The sequence below is a fragment of the Anomaloglossus baeobatrachus genome, chromosome 8 (genome assembly GCF_048569485.1).
Source record: "Anomaloglossus baeobatrachus isolate aAnoBae1 chromosome 8, aAnoBae1.hap1, whole genome shotgun sequence".
Lineage (NCBI taxonomy): Eukaryota > Metazoa > Chordata > Amphibia > Anura > Aromobatidae > Anomaloglossus > Anomaloglossus baeobatrachus.
The window spans coordinates 161911243-161935575 of NC_134360.1; the positions used below are offsets into that span (position 1 = coordinate 161911243).

At 53.5% G+C, this 24333-nt stretch overlaps 1 protein-coding gene across 1 annotated transcript in view; it reads left to right on the forward strand.

The window, feature by feature from the left end:
* The window catches only part of ASPM (assembly factor for spindle microtubules), a 189962-nt gene that overhangs the window by 136272 nt on the left and 29357 nt on the right, over positions 1-24333 (forward strand). The window contains exons 21-22 of the mRNA XM_075322190.1: positions 4897-5063; positions 5535-5694. Of these exons, the coding sequence (XP_075178305.1) occupies positions 4897-5063; positions 5535-5694 (327 nt within the window). The remainder of the gene's footprint in view (positions 1-4896; positions 5064-5534; positions 5695-24333) is intronic.

The following is a 24333-nucleotide window of genomic DNA, read 5'->3' on the forward strand; positions in this document are numbered from 1 at the left end:
TAATAGCGTAGGGACTCCAAGGCCCACTTGATCGCCAGGCACTCCTTCTCCACTACGCTATAATTCCGCTCGGGAGGGGTGAGCTTCCTACTTAAGAAGGTGACGGGGTGTTCCTCCCCCTGAACTACCTGAGACAGCACTGCCCCCAGGCCGATCTCAGAGGCGTCAGTCTGTACTATGAACTCCTTCCGGAAATCAGGGTTGACAAGAACGGGCTGTCCGCACAGGACCCCCTTCAGGGCCCGGAAGGAGTCCTCGGCCTGCGGAGTCCAGCGCACCATGACGGACTTCTTGCCTTTGAGAAGGTCCGTCAAGGGGGCTGATAGTCCCGCAAAATCCTTTACAAACCTCCTGTAGAACCCCACGATACCCAGGAAGGCCCTAACCTGCTTCGTGGTCAGGGGTCTAGGCCACTTCTGGATCGCCTCAACCTTGTTAATTTGGGGCTTAATCACTCCTTGGCCTATCACGTAGCCCAAGTAGCGGGCTTCCGTGAGTCCCAATGCACATTTCTTGGGATTGGCTGTCAGTCCGGCTGTTCGAAGCGCGTCCACCACCGCTTGTACCTGTTCCAAGTGGGTCTGCCACTCGGAGCTGTAAATAATGATGTCATCAAGGTACGCTGATGCATACGCCTGGTGGGGTTCCAGCACTAAGTCCATCAACCTCTGGAACGTGGCTGGAGCGCCATGTAACCCAAAAGGCAAGACAACATAGTGGAAGAGACCCTCCGGCGTAACAAAAGCGGTTTTCTCCTTGGCGGACTCCGTCAGTGGCACCTGCCAGTACCCCTTGGTCAGGTCGAGCGTGGTAAAATACCGCGCCTGTCCCAGCCTATCAATCAGCTCATCCACTCTGGGCATGGGGTAGAGATCGAACTTGGATATTTTGTTCAATCTCCTAAAGTCATTGCAGAACCTTAAGGAGCCATCGGGTTTTGGTATTAGGACGATCGGACTAGCCCATTCACTCCGGGATTTTTCGATGACCCCCAGGCGTAACATTGTCTTTACTTCCTCCGATATGGCTTGTCGTCGAGCCTCCGGTACCCGGTATGACTTCAGGCGTACCTTCAGGTGGGGCTCGGTGACAATATCATGTCGTATCAGACTGGTCCTACCGGGCAGCTCGGAGAAGACATCGGGGTTCTGCTGAACCAACCGTCTGGCCTCTCGCCTCTGAGTCTTGGTGAGGGCTTCTCCAATCCTTACTTCCGGTTCGTCCTCTCCGGAGGTCGCTGGAGCCGGAGGTGAAGGACCCGAAGGGGAGGGAGATGGGGAAAAAACAGCCATCAGGCTTTCCCGTTCCTGCCAGGGTTTTAATAGGTTGACATGGTATATTTGTTCAGGTTTCCGCCTACCGGGCTGCAATACTTTATAGTTAACCACCCCGACTCTTTCCTTTATCTCGTAGGGGCCTTGCCACTGAGCCAGGAATTTACTCTCCGCCGTGGGGATTAATACCAACACCCGATCCCCGGGTTTAAAGGTCCGCACGGTGGCTTGTCTATTGTAGCGGCCGCTTTGCGCGGCCTGAGCCTCCTGTAAATGCTCCTTCACAATTGGCATGACCGCGCTTATGCGGTTCTGCATACCCAAAATGTGTTCAATCACACTTTTATGGGGGGTGGGCTCTTGCTCCCATGTTTCCTTTGCCAGGTCCAACAATCCCCGGGGATGTCGCCCGTATAACAACTCAAAAGGCGAAAACCCCGTGGATGCCTGTGGCACCTCACGGATGGCAAACATCAAATAGGGAAGCATCATATCCCAGTCTTTCCCGTCTTTTGAAATCACCCTTTTTAGCATGGTTTTCAGGGTTTTATTGAAACGCTCCACTAAACCGTCCGTTTGAGGATGGTACACAGACGTACGCAACTGCTTGATCTGGAGTAGCCGGCATAGCTCTTTGGTCACTTTAGACATGAATGGGGTCCCCTGATCCGTAAGGATCTCCTTGGGCAACCCCACCCGACAGAACACAGCAAACAACTCCCGAGCTATAAGCTTTGCTGCAGTATGTCTGAGAGGTATCGCCTCGGGATACCGGGTGGCATAGTCAACGATCACTAGGATGTGTTGGTGCCCTCGAGCGGACTTTACGAGGGGCCCCACCAGATCCATCCCTATCCGTTCAAAAGGGACTTCTATAATGGGTAACGGTACCAACGGACTGCGAAAATGGGTCAGGGGTGCGGTAAGCTGACACTCCGGGCAGGTTTCGCAGAACCGTTTTACCTCCCCAAAGACTCCGGGCCAATAGAACCTTTGCAATATTCGCTCCTGCGTTTTCTTGACCCCCAGGTGGCCACTCATCAGGTGTTTATGAGCCAAGTCGAGGACCCGCCGACGATGCGGCTGGGGCACCACCAACTGCTCTACCCCCACGCCCCGTATTTCATCTACCCGGTAGAGTAAATCCTGCTTAAGAGCGAAATGGGGGTACCTTACCTGGGCACCGGGCAGCTGTGCCACCCCGTCAATTACTGTCACCTGACTCCGGGCATGTATTAATGTAGGGTCCTGGAGTTGGGCAGTCCCAAACGTATCCGGGGACGCCTCCAACTCCGGGATGGGTTCGACCGTCTCAGCCTCTCCTGCCAATACCTCTAGGGGCGACCTATCGGGTTCACACTCTGTCCCTATCATGGGGACCCCTACGGCAGGTGTCCCGGATTCAGGATTGTAGGGCTCAGGTCCCGGACTGACCAATATCTGAGGAGACTTAGGGGGTCCCTTCCATAAAGTCCAAAAATAGGGCAGATCCCTTCCTAGGATCACGTCATAAGGAAGAGTGTTAAGAAGTCCCACCTCATGTTGCACCTGACCGCAAGGTGCTGTGATGGTGACAATCCCCGTGGGATAGTCTCGGCGGTCCCCATGTATGCAAACCACCCCCACGGTACGTCCTGTGGCCTTTACTTTAGCCCTCAAGGTGGATCGCACAAGGGTCACTAAGCTTCCGGAATCCAACAATCCTGTAACCGGACATCCATTCACCTGTATTTGGCACAAGTGGGGCTCCGTCTCTGGGGAGACCAGGTCAGCGGTACACACCACCTGAGCATACATTGAACCCCGCCGGGTAACCCCACAATCCATGGGCTCCGTGGTGAGTGGACACTGGGCTTCCATATGTCCCACCCGCTGGCACCGCCAACATCTAATGGGGACGGAAACCCCCTTGACGGGTTGTCGTTTAGGGTACAGAACCTTCCGGACCTCAGGCGGGACGGTAGGGGACTCCTGCACCGTTGTCGGCGGTGGGTCCTTGGCCCTAGGCTTGGAGGGGCCGGACCGACGGGCGGTACGCAAAGTCTCAGTGTCCCGTATCAAGTCCTGCGTAGCCACATGCCGCTCTACCAGGGACACTAACTGGTCCAGGGTACTCGGGTCACCCTGTCCTACCCACCGTTGAACGGTGACGGGTAAAGTGCGCACAAAACGATCCACTACTACCCTTTCCACCATCTGCGCCGGGCTCAGAGTGTCAGGCTGCAACCATTTTTTTACAAGATGCAACAAGTCATAGGCCTGGGAGCGTACGGGTTTGGCTTCCTCATAGAACCACTGATTTACCCGCTGAGCCCGTACATAGGTATTCACCCCCAACCGTGCCAGTATTTCGGCTTTTAGGGTCACATAGTCAATGGCGTCCTCGGTACCGAGGTCCAGGTACGCTTTTTGGGGTTCCCCCGTCAGATAGGGTGACAATACCTCAGCCCACTGGGGGGTCGGCAGCTTTTCCCGCTCGGCCACCCGCTCAAACACCGCCAGGAACGCTTCCACATCGTCCCCCGGGGTCATCTTTTGCAACGCTTGTCTCACCGCTTTCCGGACGCTGCCGTCATCACCCGGTCCCGGGGTTGTTGCTGCCGGTCCGGCACGGATCGACTTGGCCAGGAGAACCATCTGTTCTTGGTGCCTTTTTTCCTGCAATTGCAAGGCTTGCTGCTGACGTGCATTGGCCTGCTCCATCTGGTCTTGGTGCCTTTTGTCCTGCACTTGCAAGGATTGCTGCTGACGTGCATTGGCCTGATCCATCTGGTCTTGGAATTTTTTTTCCTGCACTTGCAAGGATTGGAGCAGGTGTGCATTGGTCTGTTGTTGATGTGCATTAGCCTGTTGTTGCTGTGCATTAGCCTGAGCCAAATGCTTTAGTATGTCCTCCATGGCGTCGCCTGGTTTGGGCTGTAGTATAGCCGCTCGAATCCAGGACATGCGCTGCTGGGTCACCAGGGATGGATGCTACACCTCACCGGCTGTGATGCCCGCCGATTCTCCACCATATGTGAGGTAGCACGGTCGGCTGCGCAGCAGAAGACACGGGATCCAGGCATCAAGGTTCACAGCACACGGTTTTAATGTCCAAAACAAAAGTCCATAACACAATACAGGTGCCTCTCCAGCAGAAAACTCAGGGAGTTCTGTTCACTTCCCCACACCCGGCACACCTGCCCTTGTTCCTGATTCTATTTAACCCTTCCTTCAGTCTGTAGGGAAACAGCATTAACCCTATAGTGGGTTCACTTTCTATCATGGAGTGAGCACAACCTGGGTGAGACATACCGGCCGTCATAGATAACCCCGGTCACAGTCTCACAGTGGCTATTCTCCTTCAGCTTTTGCACTAAACTGGCTAGATCTGGTTCTCCAGGGGGTGTATAAGCTCAGAGGGAGGAGCTACACTTTTGAGTGTAGTACTTTGTGTGTCCTCCGGAGGCAGAAGCTATACACCCATTGTCTGGGTCTCCCAATACGGAACTATAAGAGAATTTACGGTAAGTAAACAAATTTTTTTGCTAATAAAAAAAAATAACTTAACATTAGTTTTGTTGCCGTTCTTTTTTTTTTTTTTTTTTTTTTCTTGTTTCTAAACACTATTGTTATAAAACAGGCAGCCTTCCGAGGGTCCCAAATCAGAGCATCCTTAAAAAAGGAGAGGGCTGTTTGTGTGATCCAGCGATTCTACAGATCCTACACTATCCGAAAAAACTACAGGACCCTTATCAGGACTGTTAGGGGTCTTCAGAGACATGTGAGAACCAAGCAAGAACGGATGAGGTACGCCGTACTGCCATAGTGGCCTCATTACATACATAGAAAGATTTGTATCTATGCTATGTGCCCACGTAGCGTATTTTCATGCAGTTACGCTGCGTTCTGCACCGCAGCATAACTGCATGCGTCCTGCGTCCCCAGCACAGTCTATGAAGATTGTGCCTAATCCATGCCCACGTGGCGTATTAGAACGCAGCGCTTCGCCTGCTGCCGAAACGCTGCGTTCTAAAAAGCAACATGTCACTTCTTTCATGCGCTTTGGATGCAGGTCCCGCTCTGTCTGTGGGAGAGGCTGCATCCAGAGCGCATGAAATCGGCTTTTTTTTACGGACTGTTTCTGCATCGATTTGAAGCGCACGTGTGCTGTTCAAATCGCTGCAGAAATTTCTGCAGGGACAGAACGCAACGTGGGCACATAGCCTAAGTCTTGTGAGAATAGTACAGTGATGGACGTCCTTCTGTCTATGATCTTAGGTTCACTAAACTTCGAGAGGCCGCAGTGCGCATTCAGAGGAGATGGCGTGAGACTATTGTTACAAGGAATATCCGCAGAGAGTTTCTGCAAAAACAAGCCGCTGCAAAAAGACTTCAATCTGTGTACAAAGGATACGTCGTCAGAAAGGAGCTCCATAAGGTATGCATGTCACTTATATTCCCCGACATAACACACTAAAGATGAGACTAACGGCCCTTTCAAGGACAGGGACTTGTACAGTTCGTGTATATTGTATCGTAAATCAGGCCTAAGGCCACCAGGTTCATACATTCAGTATTTCAGTTTTTTACCTCTGTAGTTGTACGCCAAAACCAGGAGTGGGTAAAAAATCCAGAAGTGGTGACGTGTTTCTATTCTATTTTTCCTTTGACTGTTCCACTCCTGGTTTTGGCTTCCAAATACTGAGGTGAAATGCTGAACATGTGCACGTGGCCTAAATATGAGAACTGTATTTAAGGCCTGTTCACACAGCGGCTTCAGGCTTAAATCATAGAATGGTAGAGTTGGAAGTGACCTCAAGGGCCATCGTGTCCAACCCCCTGCAAGTGCAGGCTTTCCTAAATCATCCCAGCTATATGTTTATCCAGTTTCCGCTTGAAGATTTTCATTGATGGAGCGTTCACTACCTCCCGTGGTAGCCTGTTCCACTCCTGTTCTGACTGCCCTCACTATCAAAGTTTTTCCTAATTTCTAATCTGAATCTCCTTCTTCTAAGTTTCATCCCATTGCTTCTTGTACTTCATTGTGCAAATGAAAATAGGGTTGTTCCCTCTTCACAGTGATGACCTTTCAGATATTTGTAGACCGCTATTAAGTCTCCTTTCAGCCTTCTCTTTTCTTCATCGTTCCTTATGGGAGACCCAGACCATGGGTGTATAGCTTCTGCCTCCGGAGGACACACAAAGTACTACACTAAAAAGTGTAGCTCCTCCCTCCGAGCATATACACCCCCTGGATGACCAAATCTAGCCAGTTAAATGCTTTGTGTTCAGGAGGTCACACACACATGCATTCTCTTTTGATTTTTGATTTTAAAGAGTTGGAAGAAAAGCGGGTCCAAGCTGGACTCCCGGCATGTCCCTTCTCACCCCACTGTGTCGGCGGTGCTGTTAAGGTTGATTTTACAAGGCTGGAGCCTTACATGCCGCGCTCCTTCACCATCCCTCGGGCTCTGGCTTGAAGTGGGAGCCATCACGGTTCTCACTGCTTTGCAGGAGACCGGTCTCCATCCGCAGCCCTTTCAGGACCCTGCCGGACGGAGCGCTCATCCCTCAGGGATCTGGCCCTGCGTCTCATAAGCTAAGTATTGAGACGTTATTGAGGGGTCCCTTGTACATTTATTGTGGGGAGAGTGTGTTATTTAACTTTGCTGTAATTTCCGGCCGGTTCTCTGGTTTTTTCCTGAGAACCGCGCCAAGGGTGCCTGCTCGTCGGCCGCATGGAAAAATTTAGGCCCCGGCTTCGGCTGCGGCCTACTTTCGTTTTCACTGCCCCTGCATGTCAGTCATGCAGGGGGACAGTGCGGCGCCGCCCACCGGCCGTTCAGCACAGGGGAGGACAGTCCTCTCTGAGGAAATGTGTCCCTCCCCTGTATTTCTCCTTGGCCCTCCGGTTCCTGCTCTTGGACTAAACCCCGCCCCCCCTCCTCACTCCGGCGCCATTTTATCAGCGTTCACACACTGATCGGCGCTGGCTGCTGCAGCTCTGCAATCTGTCTGGGGGTCCAAGCTGGGAATCCGGAGGGCACACACAACGGTCTGGTAAGCCACAACCTCTGGTTGTGGACTTTCTTATACACTCTCTGGGGGTCATTCTGAAGGAGTGTGTTCTTTACTGCAGAGCCTCCACCTCAGCAGCATGTCTCTCACTAGGAGCAAGGCTGCAAGGCTGTACTCAATATGCACTGCATGTAAGCTCATACTGCCTGAACCGAGCACATATCCACATTGTGATGCCTGCTCTAACATGGTGGTGCCTCAGCCTGGAGTCTCCCCAGGGGTCCCTCCGGCTGCTCCAGCCCCGGTGGCTGAACCCCCGGCTTGGGTAGCATCGTTTTCTAAAGCTATCTCCCAGTCCTTTGCCGACTCCATGGGATAGCTGTCCCAGACTCTGCTGACCATGCATCAGCCCCCTTCTCAGGGCGCCTCTGCTCCTCCGACTCGCTCTGCAGAGCTCACAGAGGATTTTTCATCTGTTCCCAGACCCCGTCCTCCTAAACGGAGACGCAGGGACTCTTCTCCTTCCTCGTCCCACGGCTCTGATTCACGTGTTGAATCGCAGGGCGAGGAGGATGCCTTTACTGTGGGCTCAGACGCTACCTCTATGTACCCCATTGATCTAACCGAAGGTGATGCAGATGTTAGTGATTTGATTGCGTCCATTAATTCCGTACTGGACCTCAATCCACCAGTGTCAGAGGAACAAGCTTCTCTGGTAGAAAAACACCAGTTTACCTCACCTAAGAGAGCAAGGAGTATGTTTTTTAACCACTCCAGTTTTCAGGCCACTGTGACCAAACCCAGGGCCTGTCCTGACAAACGCTTTCCAAAGCGTAGTTCTGATGACCGTTTTCCCTTTCCACCAGAGGTGGTCAAGAAGTGGGCTCATTCACCAAAGGTAGATCCTCCGGTGTCTAGAATCTCAGCCCGGACAGTTGTATCTGTGGCGGATGGCACCTCACTTAAGGATTCCACTGACCGCCAGGTTGACCTTCTGGCCAAATCTGTATATGAAGCGGCAGGGGCCTCGTTCTCCCCGTCTTTTGCAGCAGTGTGGGCTCTTAAGGCCGTCTCTGCTTCTCTGGCGGAGATGCATTCCCTCACCAGGGACTTTATGCCCGAAATGGTTGCCTTAACCTCCCAGGCTTCGGCTTTTTCATCCTATGCTATGTCTGCCATTCTGGAGGCTTCTCACCGCACGGCGGTGGCTTCCGCTAATTCCCTCGCGATCCGCAGGATCTTGTGGCTTCGAGAGTGGAAAGCAGACGCTTCTTCCAAGACGTACCTTGCTGGGCTCCCTTTTGCTGGGTCCCGGCTGTTCGGTGAACAACTGGATGAAATTATTAAGGAAGCTACTGGCGGGAAGAGTACTTCCTTGCCACAAACTAAAACCAGGAAACCTGTCCAGGGCAGGAACCAGTCGAGGTTTCGCTGCCTTTCGTTCCCCTAACTGGTCATCCTCTAAGCCCTCAGCCTCGTCCACTAACTCAGCCAAGGATCGAAAACCCAGCTGGCGCACGAAGCCGCGTCCTCAGAAGAACGGAGCAGCCGCTGCCACTAAGGCAGCCTCCTCTTGACTATCTGGCCACGCCAGCAACGTCCTTGGTCGGTGGCAGGCTCTCCCACTTTGGCGACGTGTGGTTTCAACACGTCTCCGATCAGTGGGTGCGGGATATCATCTCCCACGGCTACAGGATAGAATTCTCTTCCAGCCCGCCAAACAGATTTTTTCTGTCCACTCCCCCCTGCTCCAAAGCCGCCGCCTTCTCTCAGGCCGTGGCATCCTTGCAGGCCAACGGAGTAATTGTACCGGTTCCCGCCCGGGAACGGTTCAGAGGTTTCTACTCAAACCTCTTCCTAGTCCCCAAGAAGGACGGTTCCTTCCGGCCCATCCTGGATCTCAAGCTTCTCAACAAGCATGTTCAGGTGCGGCACTTTCGCATGGAATCTCTGCGATCAGTCATTGCCTCAATGACCCAAGGAGATTTTCTAGCGTCCATCGACATCAGAGATGCCTATCTGCATGTGCCAATTGCAGTTTCACACCAGCGTTGGCTACGTTTTGCAATCGGAGAGGAACATTTCCAATTCGTGGCTCTCCCCTTCGGGTTAGCCACGGCCCCTCGAGTATTCACCAAGATCATGGCAGCAGTGGTTGCGGTTCTGCACCTCCAGGGGTTGGCAGTGATTCCTTACCTGGACGACCTTCTAGTCAAGGCTTCATCCAGTGCAGACTGTCAGCGGAGTGTCTCGCTCACTCTCGCCACGCTTGTTCAATTCGGGTGGCTTGTCAATCTGCCCAAGTCCACTCTGACCCCGACCCACAAACTTACGTACCTAGGGATGCAATTCGAGACTCTGCCGGCACTTGTGAAGCTGCCCTTAGTCAAACAGCAGTCCCTTCATCTGGCGGTGCGCTCTCTGTTGAGGCCCCGCCGTCATTCCATCAGGCACCTCATGCAGGTGCTGGGTCAGATGGTGGCGTCAATGGAAGCGGTTCCCTTTGCCCAGTTCCATCTGCGTTCCCTGCAGCTGGACATTCTCCGCTGTTGGGACAAGCGGACCTCTTCCTTGCACAGGCTAGTGGCTCTGTCGCCACAGAACAGGAGCTCTCTTCAGTGGTGGCTTCGGCCCCTCTCTCTATCCCAGGGACGCTCCTTCCTGATCCCGTCCTGGGTGATTCTCACCACGGATGCCAGTCTATCCGGCTGGGGAGCAGTGTTTCTCCACCACCGAGCACAGGACACTTGGACTCCGTCCGAATCAGCCCTCTCGATCAATGTGCTGGAAATCAGAGCTGTGCTCCTAGCTCTCGTAGCCTTTCACCACCTGTTGGCGGGCAAGCACATTCGAGTCCAGTCAGACAACGCGACAGCAGTTGCCTACATCAATCACCAGGGCGGGACTCGCAGCCGCCTAGCAATGTTGGAGGTTCAACGTATCCTTCAGTGGACGGATGACTCCAAGTCCACCATATCCGCAGTCCACATCCCAGGCGTAGAAAACTGGGAGGCAGATTATCTCAGCCGTCAAACCGTGGACAGCGGCGAGTGGGCCCTGCATCCGGCAGTGTTCCGGTCAATCTGCCGCAAGTGGGGCACTCCGGAAGTGGATCTCATGGCATCCCGGCACAACAACAAGGTCCCGGTTTACGTGGCTCGCTCCCACGATCCTCAGGCCTTGGCAGCGGACGCGCTGGTTCAGGATTGGTCCCAGTTCCGTCTGGCCTACGTGTTTCCCCCTCTAGCTCTCTTGCCCAGAGTCCTGTGCAAGATCAGAATGGAGGGCCGTCGGGTCATAATCATTGCTCCAGACTGGCCCAGGCGAGCTTGGTACCCAGACCTGCTCCGTCTGTCCGTAGAGGTGCCGTGGCATCTCCCGGACTGCCCAGACCTTCTCTCACAAGGTCCGTTTTTCCGCCAGAAGTCTGCGGCTCTCAGATTGACGGCGTGGCTCTTGAGTCCTGGATCCTGACGGCTTCAGGCATTCCTTCGGAGGTCATCTCTACTATGACTCAGGCTCGGAAGTCTTCCTCGGCCAGGATTTACCACAGGACTTGGAGAATTTTCCTGTCCTGGTGTCGCTCTTCCGGCCATGCTCCTTGGCCTTTTTCCTTGCCGACTATCCTGTCCTTTCTACAGTCCGGTCTGCAGCTAGGACTATCCCTCAATTCCCTCAAGGGACAGGTCTCGTCTCTGTCAGTTCTGTTCCAGCAGCGTATCGCCCGGCTGGCTCAGGTGCGCACCTTCATGCAGGGCGCATCTCACATCATTCCGCCTTACCGGCGGCCTCTGGATCCCTGGGACCTTAATCTGGTCCTCACGGCCTTACAGAAACCCCCCTTTGAGCCTCTTGGGGAGGTTTCTTTGTTTCGACTTTCACAGAAAGTGGTTTTTCTGGTGGCCATAACTTCTCTCAGGAGAGTCTCTGATTTGGCTGCGCTCTCTTCGGAGTCACCCTTTTTGGTTTTTCACCAAGACAAGGTGGTTCTCCGTCCGACTCCGGACTTTCTCCCTAAGGTGGTGTCTCCTTTCCACCATAACCAGGACATTTCATTGCCTTCCCTTTGTCCGGCCCCTGTGCATCGCTTTGATAAAGCGTTGCATACTTTAGATTTGGTGCGGGCGCTCCGGATCTATGTGTCACGCACCGCTGCTCTTAGGCGGTGCACCTCTCTTTTTGTGCTGACCACAGGTCAGCGCAAGGGTCTCTCGGCTTCTAAACCGACCCTAGCTCGTTGGATTAGGTCGGCCATATCCGATGCCTACCAATGTACTCAGGTGCCTCCCCCGCCGGGGATTAGGGCGCACTCTACCAGAGCTGTCGGTGCCTCTTGGGCTTTCAGGCACCAGGCTGCGGCTCAGCAGGTCTGTCAGGCTGCCACTTGGTCTAGTCTGCACACCTTTTCGAAGCACTACCAAGTGCATGCTCATGCTTCGGCAGATGCGAGCTTGGGCAGACGCATCCTTCAGGCGGCTGTCGCCCACTTGTGAAGTTAGGTTTTGCCTACTTCTCAGTTTTCTGTTTATTTCCCACCCATGGACTGCTTTGAGACGTCCCATGGTCTGGGTCTCCCATAAGGAACGATGAAGAAAAAGAGAATTTCTTTGTCGCTCCATTGGGAGACCCAGACAATTGGGTGTATAGCTTCTGCCTCCGGAGGCCACACAAAGTATTACACTTTAAAAAGTGTAACCCCTCCCCTCTGCTATACACCCTCCCGTGCATCACGGGCTCCTCAGTTTTATGCTTTGTGTGGAAGGAGGCACACATTCACGCAAGCTCCACGTTTTAGTCAGCAGCAGCTGCTGACTATATCGGATGGAAGAAAAGAGGGCCCATAACAGGGCCCCCAGCATGCTCCCTTCTCACCCCACTCTGAGTCGGCGGTGCTGTTAAAGTTGAGGTACCCATTGCGGGTACAAAGGCTGGAGCCACATGCTGTTTTCCTTCCCCATCCCTTAGGGGCTCTGGGAGAAGTGGGATCCTATCCGGTCATCTAGACACTGGGACCGGTCTCCCTCCGCAGCCCCTGGGGGAATCTGCCGGACAGGAGACGGAGTATCGTTAGGGACATGGCCCTGCATCCACAGGTACTCTGTGTCCCCGTTGGGACGGCGCATAAAGCACCTTGGGCCCAGACGCTGCAGCGACTGCGGCGTGGGTATGGGTCCGGGACTACCGCGCCGACCGTGCACTGCCGGCCGGCCGCGGTTTTAACTTTAGTCCCCGGCTTTTGCGGCCTAGTATGGGATTCTCCCGCCCCCAGGCCTGCCAGTCAGGGAAAAGGGCGGGACGGTCGGTATGACGCCGACAGTGAGGGCTGGAGTACACTGAGCTGTCCTCCGCCCCCCTCACTACTCACGCTGGGGCACCAGATTCCCGCACTTTTTGTGACTACGCCCACGTCTCCCTCCTCCTCAGAGAACGCCGTCAGCCATGTTTTCAGCAACTTCTGGCTGCAGCTGAGGGAGACCCGGGGCAGGGAATCTGGTGGCCACAAGCCACATCCGCAGCCCCTGGGGGAATCTGCCGGACAGGAGACGGAGTATCGTCAGGGACATGGCCCTGCATCTACAGGTACTCTGTGTCCCCGTTGGGACGGTGCATGAAGCACCTTGGCCTCAGACGCAGCTGCGACTGCGGTGTGGATTTTTTGTCTGGGACTACCGCGCCGACCGTGCCTGTTTGCCGGCCGCGGTTTTTACTTTAGTCCCCGGCTTTTGCGGCCTAGTGTGTTAAACTCCCGCCCCTGAGCCTGCCAGTCAGGGAGAAAGGCGGGACGGTCGGTATGATGCAGACAGTGAGGGCTGGAGCGCACCTCGCTGTCTTCCGCCCCCCCTCACTGATCACTATAGGCCACCAGATTCCCGCACTTTTGTGACTACAGGGACAGAGCCCTGCATCATAAGGTACTCTGTGTCCCCTGAGGGACGGTGCATGCAGCATCTGTGTTACAAACGCCGCAGCGGTTGCTGACTGGTTTGTGAGACTGGGACTACCGCGCCGACCGCGCCATGTTTGCCGGCCGCGTTTTTAAATTTAGTCCCCGGCTCTTACGGCCTAGTGCCATATACTCCCGTTCTCGGGCCTGCCAGTCAGGGGTAACGACGGGACGGCCGACTGGACGTCGGCAGGGAGGGCTGGTACGTTGGTATCCTCCTTCCCCCTCACTGAGCACTGGGGGGCACCAGTTTTTCAGGTGCTCTCCCCCCCCTTGGTGCCGCAGTGTATATATATATATATATATATATATATATATATATATATATATATATATATATATATATATATATATATATATATATATATATATATATATATATATATATATATATATATATATATATATATATATATATATATATATATGTATATATGTATATATGTATATATGTGTATATATATATATATATATATGTGTATATATATATATGTTTATTTATATGGTATATGATCTCACTGTTCGGCAGCATTATTTGCTTTTGGCTGTATACCCTCACAGATTACTCTGCGGACGACATGCTGTTGTCTGCTCTTAAAGAGTAAGGGTGCCAAGGCACTGGCTTATTTTACAACCGGTACCTCTTGTGCGGCTATATTACAGGCACTGCACAGATGACAGCGACAGAGTTTGCATGATGGAATCAGCAAATCTCTGAATAGCTTTCACATTCCAGGACTCAGTCTCTGGACAGAGGGTCTGCTAAGATACTGGAAGCCTTGCAGTCCAGACCGATAACACAGGGCCAGGGAGCGGTGAGTTCATCGCTCCCGGGTCCCTCTGGGTCGGTACAACATCCTGGGATAACACCCAGATCCCAGAACTCCGTCACAGACCGCGGCCTATGATAGGCTAAGCGGGCCCGCTGGAAACCTTCCCCGAATTCATCAGGAGTGCGTGTTTTCGATCACTCTAACTCCAGAGGGGCCGTCCAGTAGCACAGAACTTGACGGACAAGCGCTTACTAAGCGCCTTATTGACACGCGTTACCCTTTTCCCCCCTGACGGGCTTAAGGGTTGGGCTCAGTGTCACAGGGTGGATCCTCCAGTCTCTAGGCTGGCGGCTAGACCCGTAGTATTAGGGGCAGATGTCCATCTCTCACGAATGCCACTGACAGGCAAATAACGCTTATGATGAAATCCATCTATGAAGCCATAGTCGCATCTTTTGCTCCAGCCTTCGCAGCCGTGAGGGCACTCCAAGCTATCTCAGCTTCTCTGGCTGAGATTATTTCGGTTGCACATACATCTGCCACGCAGGTGGTGTCCTTCACTTCTCAGGCGTAGGTTTTTTCGTTCTACGCCATGAACGCCGTTCCTGGACTCTGCGAGCCGTACGGCGGTAGCATCAACCAATTCAGTGGCACTCTGCAGGGCCATGTGGCTACGTGACGGGAAGGCAGGCTCTGCTTCCGAGAAGTTCTTAACCGGTTTGCCATTTTCTGGCGACCGTTTGTTTGGCGAGCAATTGGATGAAGTTACTTGACAATCTCGTCCTTGCCCCAGTCCAAGACCGATGGGTGAGAGACATTCTGTCTCACGGTTACAGGATACAGCTCTGCTCTCGTCCTCAGACTCGTTTCTTCAGAACATCTCCGCCCCCCGAGTGAGCCGATGCACTTTTTCAGGCGGTGAACACTCTGAAGCCTCGATGTCACAAGGAGACTTCCTAGCATCAATTGACATCAAGGATGCTTATCTCCATGTGCCGATCGCACCCGAGCTTCAACGCCTTCTGCGTTTCGCCATCAGGGACGAACACTTTCAGTTCGTGGCACTGCCATTCGGCCTGGCGACAGCCCCACGGGTCTTCACCAAGGTCATGGCAGCAGTGGTGGCGGTCCTACAGGGCCACTCGGTGATCACTTACCTAGACGATCCTCTAGTCAAGACACCCTCCTGGGTGGCATGTCAACACAACCTGACCATTGCTCTGGAGACTCTCCAGGGGTTCGGGTGGATCATCAAAATTCCAAGGTCAAAACTGACACCGACCCAATCACTGACTTATCTCGGGAGGGAGTATTATACTCTCTCAGCGATAGTGAAGCTTCCGCTGCATAGTCAGCGTTCACTACAGACAGGGGTGCAATCTCTCCTTCGGGCCCAGTCACCCCTTGAGGCGCCTCATGCACTGTCCCAGGAAGATGGTGGCAGCAAGGGACGCAGTTCCCTTGCGCAGTTTCGTCTGCGTCCGATTCTATCGGACACCGCAAATGGGACAGGAGGTCGACGTCCCTAGACAAGAACGTCTCTCTTTCCCTTGCAGCAAAACCTCTCTTCAGTGGTGTCTTCTTTCCACTTCCTGGGCGAAGGAAAAATCCTTCCGGCCCCCAGCCGGGGCTGGGGTCACGACGGACGCGAGCCTGTCAGGGTGGGGAACGGTCTTCCTCCACCACTCGGCTCAGGGAACCTGGACTCCGACAGAGTCCTCCCCTCGGTTCAATGTTCTGGAGATCAGGGCAGTGGATCTAGCCCTAAGGGTGTTCCAGCGGTAGCTGGATGGCAGGCAGATCCGAATTCAGTCGGACAACGCCAAGGCAGTTGTGTACATCAACCACCAGGGCGGCACACGCAGTCATCAAGCTTTCCGAGCAGTTCGGCGGATTAGGCTGTGGGCGGAAGCCACAGCCTCCAACATCTCCGCAGTTCACATCCCGGGCGTAGAAAACTGGGAAGCAGATTTTCTCAGTCGCCAGGGCATGGACGCAGGGGAATGGTCTTCACCCGCACGTGTTTCTAGAGATCTGTTGCCGTTGGGGAACGCCGGACGTCGATCTATTGGCGTCTCAGCACTACAACAAAGTCCCGGCATTCATGGCTCGGTCCAAGGATCACAGAGCTCTGGCGGCAGACGCGCTTGTTCACCACTGGTCGCAGTTTCGACTGCCTTATGTATTTCCTCCTCTGGCACTACTGCCCAGAGTGTTACGCAAGATCAGGTCAGACTGTCGCCGCGCCATCCTCGTTGCTCCAGACTGGCCGAGGTGATCGTGGTACCCAGTTCTGTGGCACCTCACGGTGGGTCAACCGTGGACTCTCCCAGACCGACCAGACTTGCTGCCTTAGGGCCATATTTCCTTCTGAATTCTACGGCTCTAATCCTCACTGTGTGGTGGCTCCTAGCGTCATCAGGGATATCTCCAGATGTCATTGCCACCATGAGACAGGCCAGGAAACCGTCCGCCAAGATCTATCACAGGACTTGGAGGATCTTCTTATCCTGGTGCTCTGATCAGGGTTTTACTCCCTGGCCATTTGCCTTGCAAAGGGTGGCCTTCCTAGTGGCAGTCACATCACTCAGAAGAGTATTTCAGCTGGCATCGCTGTCATGCAAAGCCCCCTTCCTGGTGTTTCACCAGGATAGGGTGGTTCTACGTCCGGTCCCGGACTTTCTCCCTAAGGTATCCCCGTTTCGTCTTACCCTCTTTGGGTCCGCATCCAGTTCACCAATGTGAAAAGGATTTGCATTTATTAGATCTGGTGAGAGCACTCCGGCTCTACATTTCTCGCACGGCGCCCCTGCGCCGGTCTGATGCGCTCTTGTCCTTATCGCGGACCAGAGTAAGGGATTTCAGGTTTTCAAGTCAACCTTGGCTCGGTGAATCAAGGAACCGATTCTTGAAGCCTACCGTTCTTTTGGGCTTCCGATTCCTGCAGGGCTGAATGCCCATTCTACCAGAGCCGTCGGTGTCCTGGGCATTGCGACACCAGGCTACGGCTCGGCAGGTGTCAGGCGGCTACCTGGTCGAGTCTGCACACTCTCACGAAACACTATCAGGTGCATGCCGATGATTCGGCAGAGGCCAGCCTAGGTAGGCGACTCCTTCAGGCGGCAGTTGCACACCTGTAAGAGGGGGGCCGTTTTTCGGCTCTTTTTATCGAGGTATTCTTTTACCCACCCAGGGATTGCTTTTGGACATCCCAATTGTCTGGGTCTCCCAATGGAGCGACAAAGAAGAAGGGAATTTTGTTTACTTACCGTAAATTCCTTTTCTTCTAGCTCCTATTGGGAGACCCAGCACCCGCCCCTGTTCCCTTCGGGCTGTTGTTCTTTTGTTTACACATGTTGTTCATGTTCAATTGTTCTTTTGGTTCATGGTTTCAGTTCTCCGAACATCCTTCGGATTGAATTTACCTTAGACCAATTTATAAGTTTCCTCCTTCCTGCTTTTGCACCAAACTGAGGAGCCCGTGATGCACGGAAGGGTGTATAGCAGAGGGGAGGGGTTACACTTTTTAAAGTGTAATACTTTGTGTGGCCTCCGGAGGCAGAAGCTATACACCCAGTTGTCTGGGTCTCCCAATAGGAGCTAGAAGAAAAGGAATTTACGGTAAGTAAACAAAATTCCCTTCTTTGTTTACTTACCGTAAATTCTTTTTCTTATAGTTCCGACATGGGAGACCCAGCTCCCTCCCTGTTGCCTGTTGGCAGTTCTTGTTCCGTGTGTTTTCACCGGCTGTTGTTGTAGACAGAGGTTCCGGTTATTCCGGGTTTTACTCTATCTCTACTTGTGGGTGGATGTCCTCCTTCAGCTTTTGCACTAAACTGGCTAGATTTGGTCATCCAGGGGGTGTATATGCTCTGAGGGAGGAGCTACACTTTTTAATGTAGTACTTTGTGTGTCCTCCGGAGGCAGAAGCTATACACCCATGGTCTGGGTCTCCCATGTCGGAACTATAAGAAAAAGAATTTACGGTAAGTAAACAAAATTCTCTTTTTTTCTTCGGCGCTCCATTGGGAGACCCAGACGATTGGGTGTATAGCTACTGCCTCCGGAGGCCACACAAAGCATTACACTAAAAAGTGTAAGGCCCCTCCCCTTCTGGCTATACACCCCCCGTGGATCACGGGCTGCTCAGTTTTCAAGCTTTGTGCGAAGGAGGTCAGACATCCACGCATAGCTCCACTGTTTGGTCAGCAGTAGCTGCTGACTATATCGGATGGAAGAAAAAAGGGCCCATATAGGGTCCCCAGCATGCTCCCTTCTTACCCCACTTGTGGTTTGTTAAGGTTGAGGTACCCATTGCGGGTACGGAGGCTGGAGCCCACATGCTGTTTTCCTTCCCCATCCCCCTGAGGGGCTCTGTGGAAGTGGGATCTTACCGGCCCCCAAACCCTGAGGCCGGGCTCCATCCACAGACCCAGAGACCCTGCTGGAGGAGCTGAGTACCGTCAGGGACAAGGCCCTGCAACAGTCAGGTACTCTGTGTCCCCGCACAGACAGGCCACGCACACTCCAGACTTGCTGGGTGTGCTAGTGCGCCGGGGACAGTAGCGCTGCGCGCTGGGGTTAGAGTCACTGCAGCCTAGCTGAGTGACTTTATGTGTTGGGAACTACCGCGCCGGCCGCTCCGGGAGCGGCGGCGCGGCTGGGACTTGTAGTGCGCCGGGGACTTAGCGCCGACCGTGCTTTTACGACGGCGGCGCTTATAAATCTAGTCCCCGGCTTTTGCGGCCTAGCTCCGCTTCGTTCCCGCCCCCACCCTGTCAGTCAGGGAAGGGGAGAGACGCTGTACAATAGTCAGCGCCGAGGGCTGGAGTCTTATTTACATACTCCAGCCCTCTCACTGGGCACAGTGGGGACGCAAGTTTCCCGCTCTTGGTCTGAACACGCCCAGGGCCCGCCCCTCTCCACAGGACGCCGGCAGCCATTCCTGCATGCAGTCTGGCTGGAGAACGGACACAGGCTCTGGGGGACCCAGACAAGGGACTCTGGCGACCACACACCCGCGTTTATGCGGGCGGTAAGCTGCACATAAGTGCTGGCCCCACTAGTGCCACAGTGTTTTTTTGGTGCACTTTTTCCCTGTACCATATATATATATATATATTGCACTGTACGGTCGCTTCTTGGCTAATACCCTATATTGCTCTGAGGAGACAACAACATGTCATCCGCAAAACGCAAGGGTGCCAAGGCACAGGCTGTACGCGCTGCTTGTGCCGCATGTGGGGCTGATCTACCGGCAGGTTCCAATGACCCCCATTGTGTGCAATGTTCAATCCCTGTGCCACTTCGTCAGCCAGAGTCTATGGTAGTAGTGGCCCAGGCAGAGACGCCTGTGAACCCTGCCCCGGTGACGGGGACAGAATTTACAATTTTTGCTGATAAGATGTCTGTGACTATGACAAAAATCCTGGAGACCTTGCAGTCCAGTCCAATTACTCAGACCATGGACACTGCTGTGTCTATGCTCCCCGGTCCCCCTCAGTTGGAACTAATCCGTACTTCAAGGGGGTCCCAGGCTTCACAGGCTGAAGGCTCTGACTCGGATGACAGTCCCAGGCAGCCTAAGCGAGCTCGCTGGGAAAGACCCTCGACGTCATCACACTGGTCAGGGTCTCAGCGAGAAGAGTCTCTGTATGATGAGACAGAGGTGGGTGATCAGGAGTCTAATCCTGACACCGCTCTCAATCTAGATACCCCTGATGGTGACGCTATGGTAAATGACCTGATAGCGGCCATCAATAGACTGTTGGATATTTCTCCCCCAGCCCCTTCAGCAGAGGAGGCAGCTGCACAGCAGGAGAAATTCCATTTCCGGTATCCCAAGCGTAAATTGAGTACTTTTCTGGACCACTCTGACTTCAGAGAATCAGTCCAGAAACACCATGCTTATCCAGACAAGCGTTTCTCCAAACGTCTTAAGGATACACGTTATCCTTTTCCCCCTGACGTGGTCAAACGCTGGACCCAGTGTCCAAAGGTAGATCCCCCAATATCCAGGCTTGCGGCTAGATCCATAGTTGCAGTGGAGGATGGGGCTTCACTTAAAGATGCCAATGACAGACAGATGGACCTATCGGCGCGTCGTTTGCTCCAGCATTCGCGGCCGTGTGGGCACTCCAAGCTATTTCCGCTGGTCTAGCACAGGTGGACTCTATCATACGTCCAGCAGTGCCGCAAGTGGCGTCCTTAACTACGCAAATGTCTGCGTTTGCGACCTACGCTATCAATGCGGTACTGGACTCTACGAGCCGTACCTCAATGGCGTCCGCCAACTCTGTGGTTTTGCGCAGAGCCTTGTGGTTAAAGGAATGGAAAGCAGATTCTGCTTCCAAGAAATGTTTAACCAGCTTGCCACTATCTGGAGACAGACTGTTTGGTGAGCAATTGGCTGAAATCATTAAACAGTCCAAGGGTAAGGACTCCTCCTTACCCCAGCCCAGATCAAGCAAACCTCAACAGAAGAAGTGGCAGTCGAGGTTTCGGTCCTTTCGAGGCTCGGGCAAGCCCCAATTCTCCTCGTCCAAAGGGACTCAGAAAGAGCAAAGGAGCGCTGATTCCTGGCGGGCTCACTCACGCCCCAAGAAAGCAACCGGAGGAACCGCTTCCAAGCCGGCTGCCTCATGACTTTCGGCCTCCTCTCTCCGCATCCTCGGTCGGTGGCAGGCTCTCCCGCTTTTGCGACATTTGGCTGCCACAGGTCAAGGACCGGTGGGTCACAGACATTTTGACTCACGGGTACAGGATAGAGTTCAGTTCTCGTCCTCCGCCTCGGTTCTTCAGAACTTCCCCACATCCCGACCGAGCAGATGCCCTTCTGCAGGCGGTTTGCTCTCTAAGAGCAGAAAGAGTGGTGATCCCTGTTCCTCTTCAGGAACAAGGGCAAGGTTTTTACTCCAATCTCTTTGTGGTGCCAAAAAAGGACGGCTCATTCCGTCCTGTTCTGGACCTAAAACTGCTCAACAAGCATGTGAACGCCAGGCGGTTCCGGATGGAATCCCTCCGCTCCGTCATTGCCTCAATGTCTCAAGGAGATTTCCTCGCATCAATAGACATCAAAGATGCTTATCTACACGTGCCGATTGCTACCGAGCACCAACGTTTTCTACGTTTCGTGATAGGAGACGACCATCTTCAGTTCGTAGCTCTGCCATTTGGTCTGGCGACAACCCCACGGGTTTTCACCAAGGTCATGGCGGCAGTGGTAGCAGTCTTGCACTCTCAGGGACACTCGGTGATCCCTTACTTGGACGATCTGCTTGTCAAAGCACCCTCTCAAGAGGCATGCCAACTCAGCCTGAATGTGGCGCTGGAGACTCTCCAGACTTTCGGGTGGATCATCAACTTTTCGAAGTCAAATCTGTCCCCGACTCAATCACTAACGTACCTTGGCATGGAGTTTCATACTCTCTCAGCGATAGTGAAGCTTCCGCTGGACAAGCAGCGGTCACTACAAACAGGGGTGCAGTCTCTCCTTCATGGTCAGTCGCACCCCTTAAGGCGCCTCATGCACTTCCTAGGGAAGATGGTGGCAGCAATGGAGGCAGTCCCGTTTGCGCAGTTTCATCTGCGCCCACTTCAATGGGACATTCTCCGCCAATGGGACGGGAAGTCAACTTCCCTGGACAGGAAAGTCTCCCTTTCCCAGACGGCCAAGGACTCTCTGCAATGGTGGCTTCTTCCCAACTCATTATCACAAGGAAGATCCTTCCTACCCCCATCCTGGGCAGTGGTGACGACAGACGCGAGTCTGTCAGGGTGGGGAGCAGTTTTTCTCCACCACAGAGCTCAGGGGACGTGGACTCAGCAGGAGTCCACCCTTCAGATCAATGTCCTGGAAATCAGGGCAGTGTATCTTGCCCTACTAGCCTTCCAGCAGTGGCTGGAAGGAAAGCAGATCCGAATTCAGTCGGACAACTCCACAGCGGTGGCATACATCAACCACCAAGGAGGGACACGCAGTCGGCAAGCCTTCCAGGAAGTCCGGCGGATTCTGATGTGGGTGGAGGACACAGCATCCACCATATCCGCAGTTCACATCCCGGGCGTAGAAAACTGGGAAGCAGACTTCCTCAGTCGCCAGGGTATGGACGCAGGGGAATGGTCCCTTCACGCGGACGTGTTTCAGGAAATCTGTCGCCGCTGGGGGGTGCCGGATGTCGACCTAATGGCGTCTCGGCACAACAACAAGGTCCCGGCCTTCATGGCGCGGTCTCGCGATCAAAGAGCTCTGGCGGCAGACGCCTTAGTGCAAGATTGGTCGCAGTTCCGGCTCCCTTATGTGTTTCCACCTCTGGCACTCTTGCCCAGAGTGCTACGCAAGATCAGATCCGATTGCAGCCGCGTCATACTCGTCGCCCCAGACTGGCCAAGGAGGTCGTGGTACCCGGATCTGTGGCATCTCACGGTCGGCCAACCGTGGACACTACCAGACCGACCAGACTTACTGTCCCAAGGGCCGTTTTTCCATCGGAATTCTGCGGCCCTGAACCTGACTGTGTGGCCATTGAGTCCTGGATCTTAGCGTCTTCAGGATTATCCCAAGGGGTCGTTGCCACCATGAGACAGGCTAGGAAGTCCACTTCTGCTAAGATCTACCACAGAACGTGGAGGATTTTCTTAGCCTGGTGCTCGGCACAAGGAGTATCCCCCTGGCCATTCGCGTTACCTTCTTTTCTTTCCTTCCTGCAATCTGGGTTGGAAAAGGGCTTGTCGCTCGGCTCCCTTAAAGGGCAAGTCTCGGCACTATCCGTGTTTTTTCAGAAGCGTCTAGCACGACTTTCTCAGGTGCGCACGTTCCTGCAGGGGGTTTGTCATATCGTCCCCCCGTACAGGCGGCCGTTAGATCCATGGGATCTAAACAGGGTACTTGTTGCTCTACAGAAGCCGCCCTTCGAGCCTCTGAAAGATGTTTCACTTTCTCGACTCTCACAGAAAGTAGCCTTTCTGGTAGCGGTCACGTCTCTTCGGAGAGTGTCTGAGCTAGCAGCACTGTCATCCAAGGCTCCCTTCCTGGTGTTCCACCAGGACAAGGTAGTGCTGCGCCCGATCCCGGAGTTTCTACCTAAGGTGGTATCCTCTTTTCATCTCAATCAGGATATCTCCTTACCTTCTCTTTGTACTCATCCAGTTCATCGGTATGAAAAGGATTTGCATTTGTTAGATCTGGTGAGAGCACTCAGAATCTACATTTCCCGCACGGCGCCCCTGCGCCGCTCGGATGCACTCTTTGTCCTTGTCGCTGGTAAGCGCAAAGGGTCGCAGGCTTCCAAAGCCACCCTGGCTCGATGGATCAAAGAACCAATTCTTGAAGCCTACCGTTCTGCTGGGCTCCCGGTTCCTTCAGGGCTAAAGGCCCATTCTACCAGAGCCGTGGGTGCGTCCTGGGCATTACGACACCAGGCTACGGCTCAACAGGTGTGCCAGGCAGCTACCTGGTCGAGTCTGCACACTTTCACCAAACATTATCAGGTGCATACCTATGCTTCGGCAGACACCAGCCTAGGTAGAAGAGTCCTGCAGGCGGCAGTTGCCTCCCCGTAGGGGAGGGCTGTCTTTGCAGCTCTAACATGAGGTATTTCTTTACCCACCCAGGGACTGCTTTTGACGTCCCAATCGTCTGGGTCTCCCAATGGAGCGCCGAAGAAGAAGGGAATTTTGTTACTTACCGTAAATTCCTTTTCTTCTAGCTCCTATTGGGAGACCCAGCACCCGCCCTGTTGTCCTTCGAGATTTTTGGTTTTTGTCGGGTACACATGTTGTTCATGTTGAACGGTTTTCAGTTCTCCGATGTTACTTCGGAGTGAATTTGTTTAAACCAGTTATTGGCTTTCCTCCTTCTTGCTTTAGCACTAAAACTGAGCAGCCCGTGATCCACGGGGGGTGTATAGCCAGAAGGGGAGGGGCCTTACACTTTTTAGTGTAATGCTTTGTGTGGCCTCCGGAGGCAGTAGCTATACACCCAATCGTCTGGGTCTCCCAATAGGAGCTAGAAGAAAAGGAATTTACGGTAAGTAACAAAATTCCCTTCTTTTCAAACTAAACATCCCTAGTTATTTTAGGCTAAGTTCACACTTCCGTTGTTTTGCATCAGTCACAATCCGTCGCCTAGAGGAATTACGGTATCCTGCAAAATATTTTGCAGGAATCCTGTTTTCTTTATCGTTCCTTTGGGAGACCCAGACCATGGGTGTTTAGCTTCTGCCTCCGGAGGACACACAAAGTACTACACTTACAAGTGTAGCTCCTCCCTCTGAGCTTATACACCCCCTGGTAGCCAGTCCTAGCCAGTTTATCGCTTTGTGTTCAGGAGGTCATACATCCA